Source organism: Gymnoscopelus microlampas (genome assembly GCF_963454915.1).
Source record: "Gymnoscopelus microlampas genome assembly, chromosome: 20".
Taxonomy (NCBI): domain Eukaryota; kingdom Metazoa; phylum Chordata; class Actinopteri; order Myctophiformes; family Myctophidae; genus Gymnoscopelus; species Gymnoscopelus microlampas.
The window spans coordinates 36,266,527-36,280,538 of record NC_139957.1 but is presented as its reverse complement, the minus strand read 5'-3'; the positions used below and the strand labels follow the sequence as shown (position 1 = coordinate 36,280,538).

The window sequence follows — 14,012 nt, the reverse complement described above, 5'->3', positions numbered from 1 at the left end:
GCCAAATGCGTATAATTCTGGGGGTCCTTGACATGAAAAGGTTTGAGAACCACTGATACAGAAACATACGTTTTTCACGTTTTTGGGGGATTTAGAAGACATTTGTACAATCTCCAGAAGCAAAGATTTGAATTGAAACAAATGTTTGCTTTAAAAATATATATTCAAAGATTTGCACACATTTTCAAGATTCAAAAAAAAAAAAGCAGATCTACAAGCTCATAGTGCGGCACTCGGTGCCACGCTATGAGCTTGTAGATCTGCTATTTTTTGAATAGCCCAAAGACATAAAAAAATGACACACAGATGCGTTCCCGGTCTTAATGGGTTAAAGGAAGTGTTGAGCTGAGGCTGGCCTGCCTGTCTGTTGCCTACAGACTACGTTTGGCTGTGAATTATCTCAGGTGTCGACAATGAGAAAGAGCTTCAACTGAGCTTTGAAACATGAATACCTGGGTGCCAGCGTGTGTGCACATTCAGTAGGCATAGGGGTAGAAACCCATTATACAGTAAGTGTGTAGCTGTTGACTTACCACTTTCCTCTTTGTGCAAAGGAAGGCGTGACACTCGAGAGTCTCATTCTGTTGGCTCTGGACAATGTAGGCAAACACTTTATCGTGCATCTTGTCTGCTGTGCAGTATGATATTCTGAAAAGGGAGATGCATGCAACACGTTATTATTTTTTTTACAATAAAAATGTTTCCAATAACTCATGCTGCGTTCACACCAGCGGCGACAAAGCAACAGGCTGCAAGTCATTTTCAGTGTAACCCAGCGGCAACGACATCAAGTTACCAAGTGATGCTGATTATTGGCCGCATGACAGGTGTGACGTGCCACAACTCAAAGTTCAGCTGGCCTCAACTTTTTTCAGCGCTGCAATGACGCAGTGAAGCATCAATCAATTATATGTTTTTGTTTCACCGTTGCCACTCCTCTTAGCTCTCCCCACAATTGCTGAAAGAAAAAAAAAGCATTCTTGCCGTTAACCAGTTCCCTGTGCAATTTAACCCTTTACATTTCATTTACGCAGTGTGGCTTGAGCAACACTTCAACGCTGACTCGGCAGCAATACAGCTGGGATCCGGCTCACTTTAGAGTCTAAAGTGCAGGCAAATACATTTACTAAAAAATGATAAAATGTGCAAACAGGCTATGCAATTGCAAGCTGTAAAACATTTCTCCATGATAGCATTGTGACCAATCGTGTCATCATCCTGAGACCTAAAACTGTACCTAAAGTACATTGGCCAGTCGGGTGGGAGACCCAGAACGACAGGTGACGGCCATAATGAATGTCAGCCATCTGCCATTCCTTTTCTCCAAAGCACTCAAACTGTTCATTCCTCTCTGGGACGATGAGACAAACAGTTAAGTAATGACTAAGGGATATAAAAATGCAAGGTGTAAAGAAAGGAAGAGTTTTGGGGGACTTCTAAAAAAAGCCACAGCTGCGCTCTGCACAACGCGGCTGAGATTTACAACAGATGCTGGAGAGCGAGAGAGCGAGGGAGCGTCGGTAAATTGGGTGTCTAGGCAAATCCATTTAATTTACTGCTCGTCCATCTTCTGAGCAGATGCTTAGAGAAGAGGGCTCGGGCGGCGTGTGAGACACGGCCGACTGCTTTATGTCTTAGCACAGTCCTGAGGTCACAGCTGGACGCACCTCACGTCTTCGGCCCTTTAATTGCTATGTAAAAAGCTGTGCGATACGACATGTTTCCCCTTATGTTCCCCATTCCACAGAGGGCCATGTGAGAAGCACTCAATTTAGTGGCGATTTAAATCTGAATTGCCACTCCAGTGATGTGAAGGAACGATATGGAAAACAGAAATGCCTGTGGAATTAACCACATGAACGCTAGCGTCCCTGTTATGAGGGCGACATACAAAAGCTCAAGCTTATGTGCTTGTAGATTGGCTATTTTCAGCAAAGAGATTTGGTGTAGAGGGTAAAAAGGAGTGGACCAAATGTAGAGCGTGGCAGGACCCTGGTAAACTAAGTATACAGGGTTTAAGTGGTTAATTAGCATCTTGACAAATCTTTGCAAGTCAGCTTGGGAATGCACGTTAAATGAAAACGCCACACAAGAGACAACATCTGCGAAACACGTGGATGTAAAAAACTAGTGACACCAAAACAGATACTCTTTGCATTCCAGGTTACATTCCAAGTTGCTGCACGAAAGACATAAAATATGATCAGTGAGACAACTCTTGGAAAACATGACGGAACTGGCTGTTCTGCATCTGCTGGAAGAAATAATTAGACTTAGGCCTACTCCCACCAGATTAAATCCCATTTCTCCTCCCTGATACTGTACTTAAGACTCACGAACACGTTATCTTTGCAGAGTGAGTCAAGCTGTCCCGAGTCACTCATGAAGCTTTAGGCTTTTTTTTTTGGTGAAGAGTCTACTTCATGAGCAAGCTGTGGCAGGCACAGTACACCGCCGTAGTTTCACCTGACTCGTAGGAAAAAGGTGTTTTACTGTGTGTCTGTGTGTCAGCCTGTTATCATAATCGGGGTGAAGGCTCGGACAAACAGCTGTTCATAGCGCGACTCTGGAGAGTTTGGGAGATGGATGAGAAGTGCGGTGGATGCACATTCACACTCTCAATCTCGTGCTTAAGCCAGAGCGCTGCACATCTCCCCACGCCCTGAGCCTCGATGGAGATGGATGAGGTGCGAGAGCAAGGGGAAAAACAACTTTTGTTATATTGCAGGGTGAAAAAGATGAGCCGAGTGTGATGGTATTTCACGAGCACGGGGGGGGGGGGGGACAGGGACGGGGGGACGCCCAGTGCAGCCGGGGACACAGAATTATATTAGGACCAGACGGAACCATAAATAATCGTGCAAGGACACGAAGACTGACCTGTATATGGAGATGTTTTCAATCAGCTGGTTGGAGGCACTGTCGTACAGGATGATTCCCCGTGGGGAAACCGTTAACGTGACTTTCTGGAGCTTTTTGCCACTGGCTTTGGCCTGCAAGATAGGGTGTTTGTTTGTTTGTGTGTGAGAAGGTTGAGAAAGACCAAAAAGCAGTGATTGAAAAAAGCCAGAATATGAATGTGAGTTGAGAGAGGGAGTGAGAGGGCAAAAGATGTGTGCAGGAGAATGAGAGGAGAAATGAGAAAGATGGAGGGTTAGACAAGCAATAAATAAAAATAATAACAATAAATTCAACAAATTTACACATTCTATCAACATATCCAATGCCATCATCATATTTAATGTCAATTCCAGCTAAGACTTGGCATCATAAATCAAGGCAGTCCATCAAAACCCCCGAATGAAAGTGAAACACACACAAAAAAATGAAGTTGCAAAAATTGACTTCCTGTCATTGGACATTCATCAAACTCACATAAAAAAACAAACTTCCCCTCGACCAAAACAGATGTTGAAGCCAAGCGGAAGCCTCTAAAAGATTATCAATCCATAACTAAATTATATGACCCCACATACAGTCAAAACAATCATCTACAAATCAAAGAAAAGTAGAGCACATATTGGTATTGGTAATTATGCAGGCCATGTGTCCTGATTTTTAAACATTTTGAACCTGATGTACTTATTTTGGGCATGTCATTATAGGCAAACATAATTTTTGTATGTGGCACATTGTGAGCTTGTAGAATAGGGCTCAAATAGGTAAATAAAATAAAGTTCAGTTTATGCTTTTACTTTATCTAACAAAAAGATATTCATTTATTTGTGTTCCTTTTTAGTTTTTAAGTTAAATGTTCTCAAATAGAAACTTTAATCAAAGAATTTTGCACATTTTGACAATATACTGGTCAGAACATCGGTAATCAGATCAGACCCAAAAATCAAGCATCGATCTGGCTCTAGATTAAAGGTCGTCAAACAATTGCAAGAGACAGTTACGACAATTGTGGATTAACCTGACAGAGAGATCGACAACGTTTCTTATCCTCTGACCTCGCTAAACATGACTCCACACCAGACCCAGGCATCATCCGATATGAGAGGTTAAAAATATCATCCCATTTAGCAGCCCAGCATTATCCTCTCACAAGGCCATCAAGGGCAGCCAAAAAGTGATTAGGCCCATCGTGAGCTTCTCTCTCCATGCTGTGCCGGTGTCCTGTGCCCCCCGCTGTCCTGTGCCCGCCCCCCCCCCCCTGTCCTGTCCTGCTGCCTCTTAACTTCATTAGCCTCCCGAGCTGCCAGATCTAATAACAATAAGCCTTTTCCACCATGATAGAGCGGAGCCTTGCCACACACCGAGCAGCGGCGTCCTCCACACTAATTGTGTCCTCGTCCCTAAATGCCAGCCTTGGCCCGGAGGAGAGCGGGCAGCCAGCCGGTCGCTTTTCACCTGAGTGTCATTCAGGTCACGGCAGAGGAAAACGACGACATGACTGTTTGGTTTTTGGAGTTGTGAGGGTGTTGAGAAGGAAGAATATATTATTTCCGTCTTGAGAAAATGTCATGTTTTTCTACAATTGGTTTTCTCCGTCGCTGTGTTTTGGAGACAGGTTTTTGATGGTGTGTGTTTGATGTGGAGAGTAAAGTGAGTGTATGTGTGTGTGTCTCACCGTGGCCACTATCCTCTTGACAGCGGCTGCCGACAGCTCTTCTCCTTTGGGCTGCTCCACCAGCGTGACCCCCAGGTACTTGAGTTGGAACACCATGCCTTCCAGAAGGGTCTCCCTCGTGTCTGTCCAGTTCTCTGGAAGCTCTGTGAAGAAGAAAGAGACACACAATAATGACGCTCTCAGATCTTTACACTGGCTTCCCGTCTGTCAATAATTGATTTCAAAATTCTACCGTTTGTTTATAAAGCAGCGTTATATGCACCACATCTGGAACAAACTCCCAGAAAACAGAGGGTTATTTATTTACTATTTATATACATTTATTTCTTGTGCTGCACTGCAACATTATTCTCCCATTTTCCATCCGTTTTATTTTAACTTAATATTTTCCATTCTCTTAGCTCTTTAATAATTATTTGTAGTTATATTTAAATGCCCTTGTATAATGTCTTTGTCTTGCACTTGGCCTTAGAGTTTTGTGTAAAGCACAATGAATTGCCTGAGTTGAATAAACTTGCCTTGAAGTAAATTCTGGTTAATAAAAACAAAACGAGTCAAAGGGCCCGCTAGCAGCCACTAGCAGAAGGGCCAACAAAGTCACAAAAATCTGACTCTGTAGGGTTAATCCCCCAGGCAGCATGAAGGTGCACAGCCAAAATGCACCTTTTAAATCATAAAATATGATCAAATATTACCAAAAGATAATAATGTAAAAAAATATATATATAATCGTGGTGGTATTTCTTTTCTTCGAAACCTTAAAGTAAACACGTTAGGTCCAATTGATCCAAGCGATTGATCGATCATTAAAATAAACATGCTCTGAAAATGCACCCGGCCCACCCTACTGACCACTTAACACGGCAGCCTTTCTTCAAGATTTTCAAGTGGCCCGTGAATGATCCAGAAAAGGTTGAGAACCACTGCTGTGCAGCATCTTGTTCAGGACCAAAGTGATGGACGGACAGACTGATGGATGGACAGATTGACTTAGAGGGCTAAAAGAACTTTGCAAGTACAATGAGCTCATTCTGTCAGACGAGCAGCAGAACTCCAATGATCAGAATCAGCTTTATTGTCACATCACAGGTTCACAGAACAAAAAAAGATCAAAGAAACAAATGATCTACATATTTACACATAGTACCTGAGGTAAGATATAAAAGGTGCGTGAGCATAGCAGCAGATGTATACTGTACGGACTCAGGGGTCTTCAACAGGGGGTCCAGACGGCGGGACCCCTAGGGGGTCCTCAGAGCTACTATAGGGGGTCCGCCAAATCTTTGTGTGATAGGATTTCGTTTTTTTACATTAACCACTTGAACCAGAATTCCTTTTCTGAGGGGAACATTAGCCGAAAATAGCAGATCTACAAGCTCTCAACGCCTCGCAGCGCGAGGCGTTGAGAGCTTGTAGATCGGCTATTTTTGGCAAAGAGGCTATAGGTGTAGAGGGAAAAAATAGCAGACCAAGTAAAAAAAAAACTTTAATCTGAAACACAATTTTATACAATATAGAGTAGGGGGTCCCTGCTTCATCTCTCTCTCAGCTAGGGGGTCCTTGGCCTGAAAACGTTGAAGACCCCTGCTGTACGTGATATACTATGGACGTTAGTTAAGGTGTGAAAGCCAACAAAAATATTAAAAGGCAGCACGTTGTAAATGGGATTAAGGTGCAAAAGAAACGGCCACATCCGATATGAAGACAGTCATTCTTGTAGCTCAATGGGCTGAAGTATACTCCTCTCCTCTCACTGCCACATTGCCACAACTAGCCTGTCACTCCAAAGTAAAAGCTGCTGACAAAGCATAAACGCGATGAAAAGGTAAAGATGACCCAAAAAAAAGCGTTTGTGACATGACAAAGCTTTTATTGTGTTTAGTGACACGACAAAGCTTTTATTGTGTTTTGTTAGCGTTCCATTTACTTTGCAGTCTGCACTGCCGCCGTCCTCCTGGGTGAAATCTTCCCTCATGTTCAGTGAAGCGCAATGTAAAGTGTAAAACGGTGACAGAGCATCGTCATTCCCCATGTCCTTCATTCATCCACAACCCGCCTCAGCTTTGACAGCGGTGTTGCCAGATTTTGCGAGAGAAACAAGCATCCAAATCTATGAAAACAGGCCCAGAAGAAGCGCCTAGAGGCCACATGAGCACTTTAAATCTATATGCATCGGCTATTTGAAAATAGCTGATCTACAAACTCGTGGCGCATCGTAAGCTTGTAGATCTGCTATTTATTTATTTTTATGAAAAAAAAAATCTTGAAACATTTTAACAACACACATTTTGTACGGGGGTCCCTGGCAGAAAATGTTTTCAGATGGGGATACGCGGACAATGACATATTAATTTGGGGGCCCTTGACATGAAAACGTTTGAGAACCACTGGTTTAAACAACATTTAGGAAGTGAGCCCAAAATAAGCAACTAAACCCACAACCACCAATATTTACAAGCAAATGTACAGAAAAACAAGCCCAAAGTCGCTTATAATAAGCAGACATGGCAACACTGTTTGACAGCCTTGAACATCCACCATGTTCCCCTTATTCATGAGCTGAAATTGCAAATCGTCGCAATAAGCTGGAAATCTTGTAACGAAACCGTTACTTACTTATCTTTAACGGAAGAAAGAACCTGTGTTCCAACAGATTCAATTTACTAATTTAGTCAAAAGCTCTTGTTAATATGTGTTAAATATGTAGACTTAACCACTTTCAAATCTTTAATGGCTTGTCCTTGTACCAAGTTGGACTTTGAACAGCACGCTAACAGGCAGAGTACAGATACAACTCCTTGTCTTTTTCGCTCAAAACTCATTTGAAATTCTACCCACTTCACCTAGAAGTATTTTTTTTGTATATAAAGACCTTTCTGTACTCCGTAGTCTGTGAGACAATGGTATCCAGTCAGAATCTAATATTCTAATGTTTCGGTGCGAGCGGAATACTGAGTCGTCCCTTTTCCATTTATTTTTATCTGGAGAATGTTGAAGGTCAGCGTCCGGAGGAAGACATGTTTGTTTACTGTTTTGAATCAGTCACCTTTCACCTTTGCTTTGCCCGGTTCGGATATAAGGTAACCTATTTCCCCACCCCACACCCCCCCCTGTGGGTGGGGGCCCCACCTGCATACCATCTCAAGGTACAGGCAGTCAGGCAGAGGCATGTTCGGCATAAACAGTGAGCAGTATAATGCCATTAATATGATACTGACCAAAAATAAAAAAGTAAAAAAAATATATGTAATATATATAAAAAATATAAGTTTTATTTCTCAGTTGTTTGTCTTCCAAAAAAAAAAAAAAAAAAAAGATTTTTTTTTTTCTTTTTTTTTTTTTTTCATGGGTGCAATTTTCGGCCCCCCCCCCGACGGGACATAGGCACGTGCCTACATTGCCTGTGCGTAAACACGGCCCTGGTCTGTCTCTCTTCACATGGGCGGAGCGAGATATAGCCCTGGGCCCTTCTTAGTGTCTGGTCACAGGACCACAGCACAGCAGGAAGAGGGAGCTAAAATTAAGTAGAATAGCTCCTACAAGGAGATTTTGAAGTATATCAGAAGTCAAGAGGAACTGTGTTGGTAGGAAAACCCTTCTAATTATACTTTATTCATCCTGTGGGGAAATGTATCTATATTTGAAGAATATTGATATTGCAATATCAGTTTCCAGTAGTGTTACCTTACACCTGTTATACAGCAACTGTGATTCTGGGTGCAGATTCATTTTTTTAAACTGTGCATTCTCATAACCTGATTTATTAGGCCTACTGGTGCACGTATTAGTTCTGATGCACGTAAACAACTTACATAGTAAACCATTTATTTTTACTTTACAATTTTCAACTTGATTTTATTTGTTCTACCTTTCGAAATATTTCCCAGTAATCACTGATTCAATCTGCAGGCTTCAATAATCACAAAGGTCTTTTTCATAAATAACACACACACACACACACACACACACACACACACACACACACACACACACACACCCTTGCTCAAGGGCACCAACAGGAGTGTGTCCCTCAGATGCAGGTTTTTGGTACGGGAGGAGGAAACCCCTGTGACCACGGGAAGAACATGCAAAACACCACGAAGAATCAAACCCAGGACCTGGGTTCGGATCCACCGCGTGGTGCATCCGGCTTTGCCTACACGAACACAGTTGGCCCGTGAGAGTTGTCTCTGCATGTAATCCTACAGGCTGGCGGCGGCACCAGCCTGCAGGGAGTGTGGGGCGGGAGGAGTAGGACGAAGGCTCTACGTCCTCCCGGTGGGGGCTCCTCACTGGTAGGTGAGTCAGTATAGGACAGGGGTCTTCAACAGGGGGTCCGGGACCCCTAGGGGGTCCTCAGAGTTACTACAGGGGGTCCGCCAAATCTTTGTGTGACATGATTTTTTTTTTTACCTTAACCACTTGAACCCTAACATCCCTTTTCTGAGGAGAACTTGAGCCAAAAATAGCAGATCTACAAGCTCACAACGCCTCGCGCTGCGAGGCGTTGAGAGCTTGTAGATCGGCTATTTTTGGCAAAGACGTATAGGTGTAGAGGGAAAAAAGAGCTGACCAAGTTTAACAAAAAAAGTTTAATCTGAAACACAATTTTATACAATATAGAGGGGGTCCCTGCTCCATCTCTCTCTCAACTAGGGGGTCCTTGGCTTGCAAACGTTGAAGACGCCTGGTATAGGATACAACAGCAGTGACAACACAGAAATGTGTGCAGGGAGGAATCAATTGGCATAACGACTAAATTGGGGAGAAAAGGGACCTTCTTGCCGTGAGGCAACAGTGCTAACCACCGAGCCACCAGCCAGACAATAATTAGGACACATACACATCATATGTACACACACTAACTTAATTTCACACACACTTACACAATTATAACATCTGAAGCCTTGTGCGACTGTGGTCAGTCACTAAGTCACATTTCGTCATGTGTTTAATGACGAAATGGCGCTTACATGCGCTATGAGCTTGTAGATCTGCAATTTGTTGCCAAATGTCTACTACTATTATGAAATGACCAGAATAGGGATGCTAGGGTGAATTCAAATGTGAGACAGACTTGAGACCAAATTAGACATTCATTCAAATAGATGCAAACTGTGCAACGTGGATATTTAACAACTTTTCAACTATACTGACAAAAAAAACAATACCGGTAATAATAATATGATAAAAGAAAACGTGGAACTTCACACACCGTAGACAAATTTGAAGTGTTACTCCACTTTAGAACTAATTAATAAAATCCTTCCTGCAGCTCATAAAATGTTTATGGACTTTATAAAAGCCCACCAGACGACATGCCCAGGGTGTTTCCTGTTGACCTTTAGGGGTGAGCTGAACTGAGGATAGGGCTACCATGTTGTTTTGGCTCTGCAGGAGTCTAGCCCTCTGTAAAAGTAGCAGATCTACAAGCTAAGCTTTGCAGATTTGCAACTTTTTTTATGCTTTTGTGTGACGCTGTAGTATGATCAAGTAGAGAGTTAATTTACAAAAAAAAACAGAAAAAGTTAGAATATGGAGATGAGGTTTCTGCCCGACAAAAGCGATATAATGGAAGTCAATGAGGCTCATATCAGGCTGAAACCTTGCCCAGATCTGGAGATCCACCTTTTGCAGCCATGCCGTTCCTACAGTATACAGTATGCGTTTTATGTTTTTGTTTCAAAAGGAGAAGTGCAGCCAACTGTAAACGGTTAACCCTATAACAGCCAATCTACAAGCTTACGAGGCTTTGTGAGCTTGCAGATCTGCTATTTTTGAAAATAATACCAGCAGCAATTTAACAAAATGTTAAGAGTTTTGAATTTTTGCCCAAAATAGGGACACCAGGGTTAATGTGGTTAAGTGGTTTGCTATGCATTTATGGCTCATACTGTAGTTTCAAGTGTGGAGTAAATGCCAAGAACATTTCCAAAGCATGATTGAATTGCATTGGAAGAATGATCGGTTCAACCCTCTCCCTGGAGTCACATCCCTGGAGTCACAGTCATGCTATGAAACCCACCTAAAAATGTAATGCACATAAGGTTTCTACAATGAACATGAACAGATCAACTTGATACTGTAAGCAAGTTGGTCAATGATAAGCTACAAACCAATGAAGACACTTCATAATAAACAACGAAATGCAGCAATGATGACGCTCGAGTCAAGTGTCAAGGTAATTGATCTACGCAGAACAGCCACCCTCAACTGTCCAAGTGCATTTGAGATGATACCAGATGACAGTCTCTGGTGAAAACAACATGTAAATGATATTAAACAAAGTGAAGGGCATTTCTAAAAGTCTTTGGTGCACCATAGTGTATAATATGGTCCCAGCTATAGCCTCTATGGCAGGGGTCTTCAACATTTTTCAAGCCAAGGATACCTTGGCTGAGAGAGAGATCCCCACTACATATTGTAGGAAATGATGTTGCAGATTTAACTTCTTCATAGATTTCATAGATAGCTACATAGACTTGTTTGACAGCACTATCAGCAGTGTTGTGGAAATTCATTATATTTTCTATTAATATGTTGGATTCATGTTAATGTGTATTTTCAGACTTTTAAACACTTCAATCCTCAATACATGGTAAACTTGACCGTCGGCTACAGCAAAACTCTGCATAATTTAGATTTTCTTTGTACATAAATCTTCTCTTCTGGGGGTCCCTGGCTACAAACTCTTCAGATGGGGTTGCGTGGCCAAATACATATCAATTTGGGGGTCCTTCCTTGACACGAAAAAGTTTGAGAACCAATGATCTATTCTAAATAGACAAAAAGTGCATAATATGCCAACTAAATAACCAAGATTCTATTTTTCAGTTGGCCACAGCGGCAGCTGGGCTGTGAGTCTACCAGACACTTTGCTGTTTCTCAGTCAGTAGCATTTCTAAATAATAGTTATCCAGGTGCCAAAGTGGCTGGTAGTGCAGACAAATGTGCCAGTTAACAGCCAACATGTAGAATAGTATTTGTGTGGTGACTAGTGTAATGTACCCAACCCTGCTGAGTCACTCTGTTTATGGTAAGAATACAGTGACCATGTTTAACCACTTCAGCCCTATTTTAGACCTTGTCGTAGGACGGCGTGCATGCCACACCAACATTTCACTGCTTGCATCTGTAGGAGTGAGTGACAAATAAGCCCTCTTGAATCTTGAATACTGAATATGGCCATTAAAAAAAACACTTCTAAATGTTGTTTATACCCTGAAGCGATTTGCTTTCTTTTTAACCAATCCGTTTAGAAGAGCAATGGTTGTGGTTCTCAACCTTTTCAGGCCGCGACCCCACCAAAATAATCATATTTGAACTGGGGACCCCCCAAATAATCATATTTGAACTGAGGACTGGGATCCCCACCCTGACAAGCACTTGGAATTGTAGGATCTACAAGCTCGCCTCGCGTTGTGAGCTTTTTTGAGCATTAATACGTCTTTTGAGCATTTTTGAATAATATTGACATGAACGAAAGCGTGAACGTAACAGTTTCAGGAAGTGAACTAGTTCCGTTATTCACATTCATGCCAAAGAACGAGTAATTTTGAACGAATCGGTCATGAACGCCCCATCACTATGGTGTGGCTCAGAGTCAAAACATCTGTGGATGAAGGAGGGTGTCAAAATGGATAAACCAAAGCACAAGGGCGGTGTGGAGGAGTTTCAGGCCAAATGCCGTTTTAAAATCTAGAGGTGGATGCAGGCACATGTGCAAAATAACAGACATGTTTGCTACAGGGGCCACAGTATTGTGGGGCCTTTGTATTGTTTGTTAACATTAGAGAGCAAAACAGGCTTGCAGAAAACAATGCATTGCAATAATCTCTCTCCCTATCCTCATGTCTAGTCAAGCCTGGTTGTTGAGTTGGCAGTAGAGAAGCAGTGTTTCATTGCTGAATTGGAACGTGGTTGCACTCTTATTTTAATGACGTGATGCGCACGTCGCTTAACACCTACACTACAGGTCACACAATAGACAATTGATATGCATCTAGGCTCATTCCCATGTTAATTCACCTGGTGTGAGTCGGGAGCCTTTGTAAACTTTGTTGAGGTGTGAATTTAAAGTTGTTTTAAATCTATGCATGTGCCTGCACGCGCTCCTGGTCAAATAGGTTCCTGCACGGCGCGCAAGGCCGTCCCATGAGCAATGCAACCCTGTAGAGGAGAGACAGGGAGGAACAGGCTGACTGAATCCGCTATAAGCTTCGGCTTCAGCCCATACCTTATCGGCCAAATAGTCATCATGTTGACTAAGTTGTACTGTATGTTCAACTGTTTTGTTTAAAAAAAAAAATCATACTAACTAACTATAATGCAGCCGTTTTTAAATCATCTCCCAAGCAAGATGCTAAAAACCCTGTGGTAAAGAATATTTTCACCAGGGCCCTGTAGTAAAAAACAGGATTTGGGGTTAGTAAGGTAACTTCAGGGTTCACTTCTTACTGGAGAACGCTGCCATTATACCTTTACCCTATGCTGCACACGTAACCTGCTCTGGAGCTATTCATGTCCGGTATAACAGATCAACGCCTATGAAAAGATCACCTAGTAATCAATCAATTCTCTTTGGCATCACCATTCGTAGACGATCCCGTGGAGCTCGGTGCACGGATCGCGAGAGGGTGACTTTAAAGTAAAGTATGGACACTTGGCTATTTCACTGCACTAAAGCCGTGCACTTGTTTTTATAGGTCCCATGATATGAAAGTAAGCCTACTTATTGCTTTGAATTGTGTTTTTATATAAGTTTTATTTAAGTCTATTTTACACCACAGGGTTTGCAGCTGAAAGAATATGGCTAACATACGCAAGAATACATCTAAGCAACGCATACATTTAATTAAATACAATACAGTACCAAGGGGCAAGGCTGAGATATTTACTATGAGGCCAACCCGGATGTTTAGTAAATGTCCAGCGAGAGGCGCTGTTTCACCCGTGCCGACCTGTGAGTTCAGAAAGAATTTATTTTAACGCAAGCCGATGGGTTTTTACCAACTTTCAGACTCGATTTTCTTACTGTAATAAAAATTGTCATAAATTCTATATGCTTCCAGTCGCTAGTTTAAAGTCTCCTTTCAATCATCAGGATATGCGTTTTGCTAAATTATGGTTCTATTTATTATAAAATTGACGATAAAGTAGGCTATTCTCTAGGAGGGGCGGGATGATTTGATTGACACGCTACACAACCAATAGCATTCATTCCCCGCCCCCCGCTCTTGATTGACAAGTTACCCAACCAATAATGGTCTGAACTCATTCTGACGCGTAGTGAAAGATGGCGGAGCCACAGTCTGCAGCAAAGGATTCATTTTCGGTCTGTAGAAAGCAGCGGAGGGGGTTTGTCCATCTCATTTATACAGTCTATGTACAGTACACATAAAAATGAAATTACTCAGATCACCTTTTGCCTGAAAGATAG

The 14,012-nt window shown here is 42.2% G+C and overlaps 1 protein-coding gene across 1 annotated transcript in view; it reads right to left on the bottom strand.

Annotated features, from left to right (window-relative positions):
• ldlrap1b (low density lipoprotein receptor adaptor protein 1b) overlaps positions 1 to 14,012 on the bottom strand; it is a 55,277-nt gene that overhangs the window by 19,783 nt on the left and 21,482 nt on the right. Inside the window, exons 2-4 of the mRNA XM_084044863.1 lie at positions 4,574 to 4,716; positions 2,881 to 2,993; positions 534 to 648 (exon numbers count right to left, since the gene is read on the bottom strand). Of these exons, the coding sequence (XP_083900989.1) occupies positions 534 to 648; positions 2,881 to 2,993; positions 4,574 to 4,716 (371 nt within the window). The remainder of the gene's footprint in view (positions 1 to 533; positions 649 to 2,880; positions 2,994 to 4,573; positions 4,717 to 14,012) is intronic.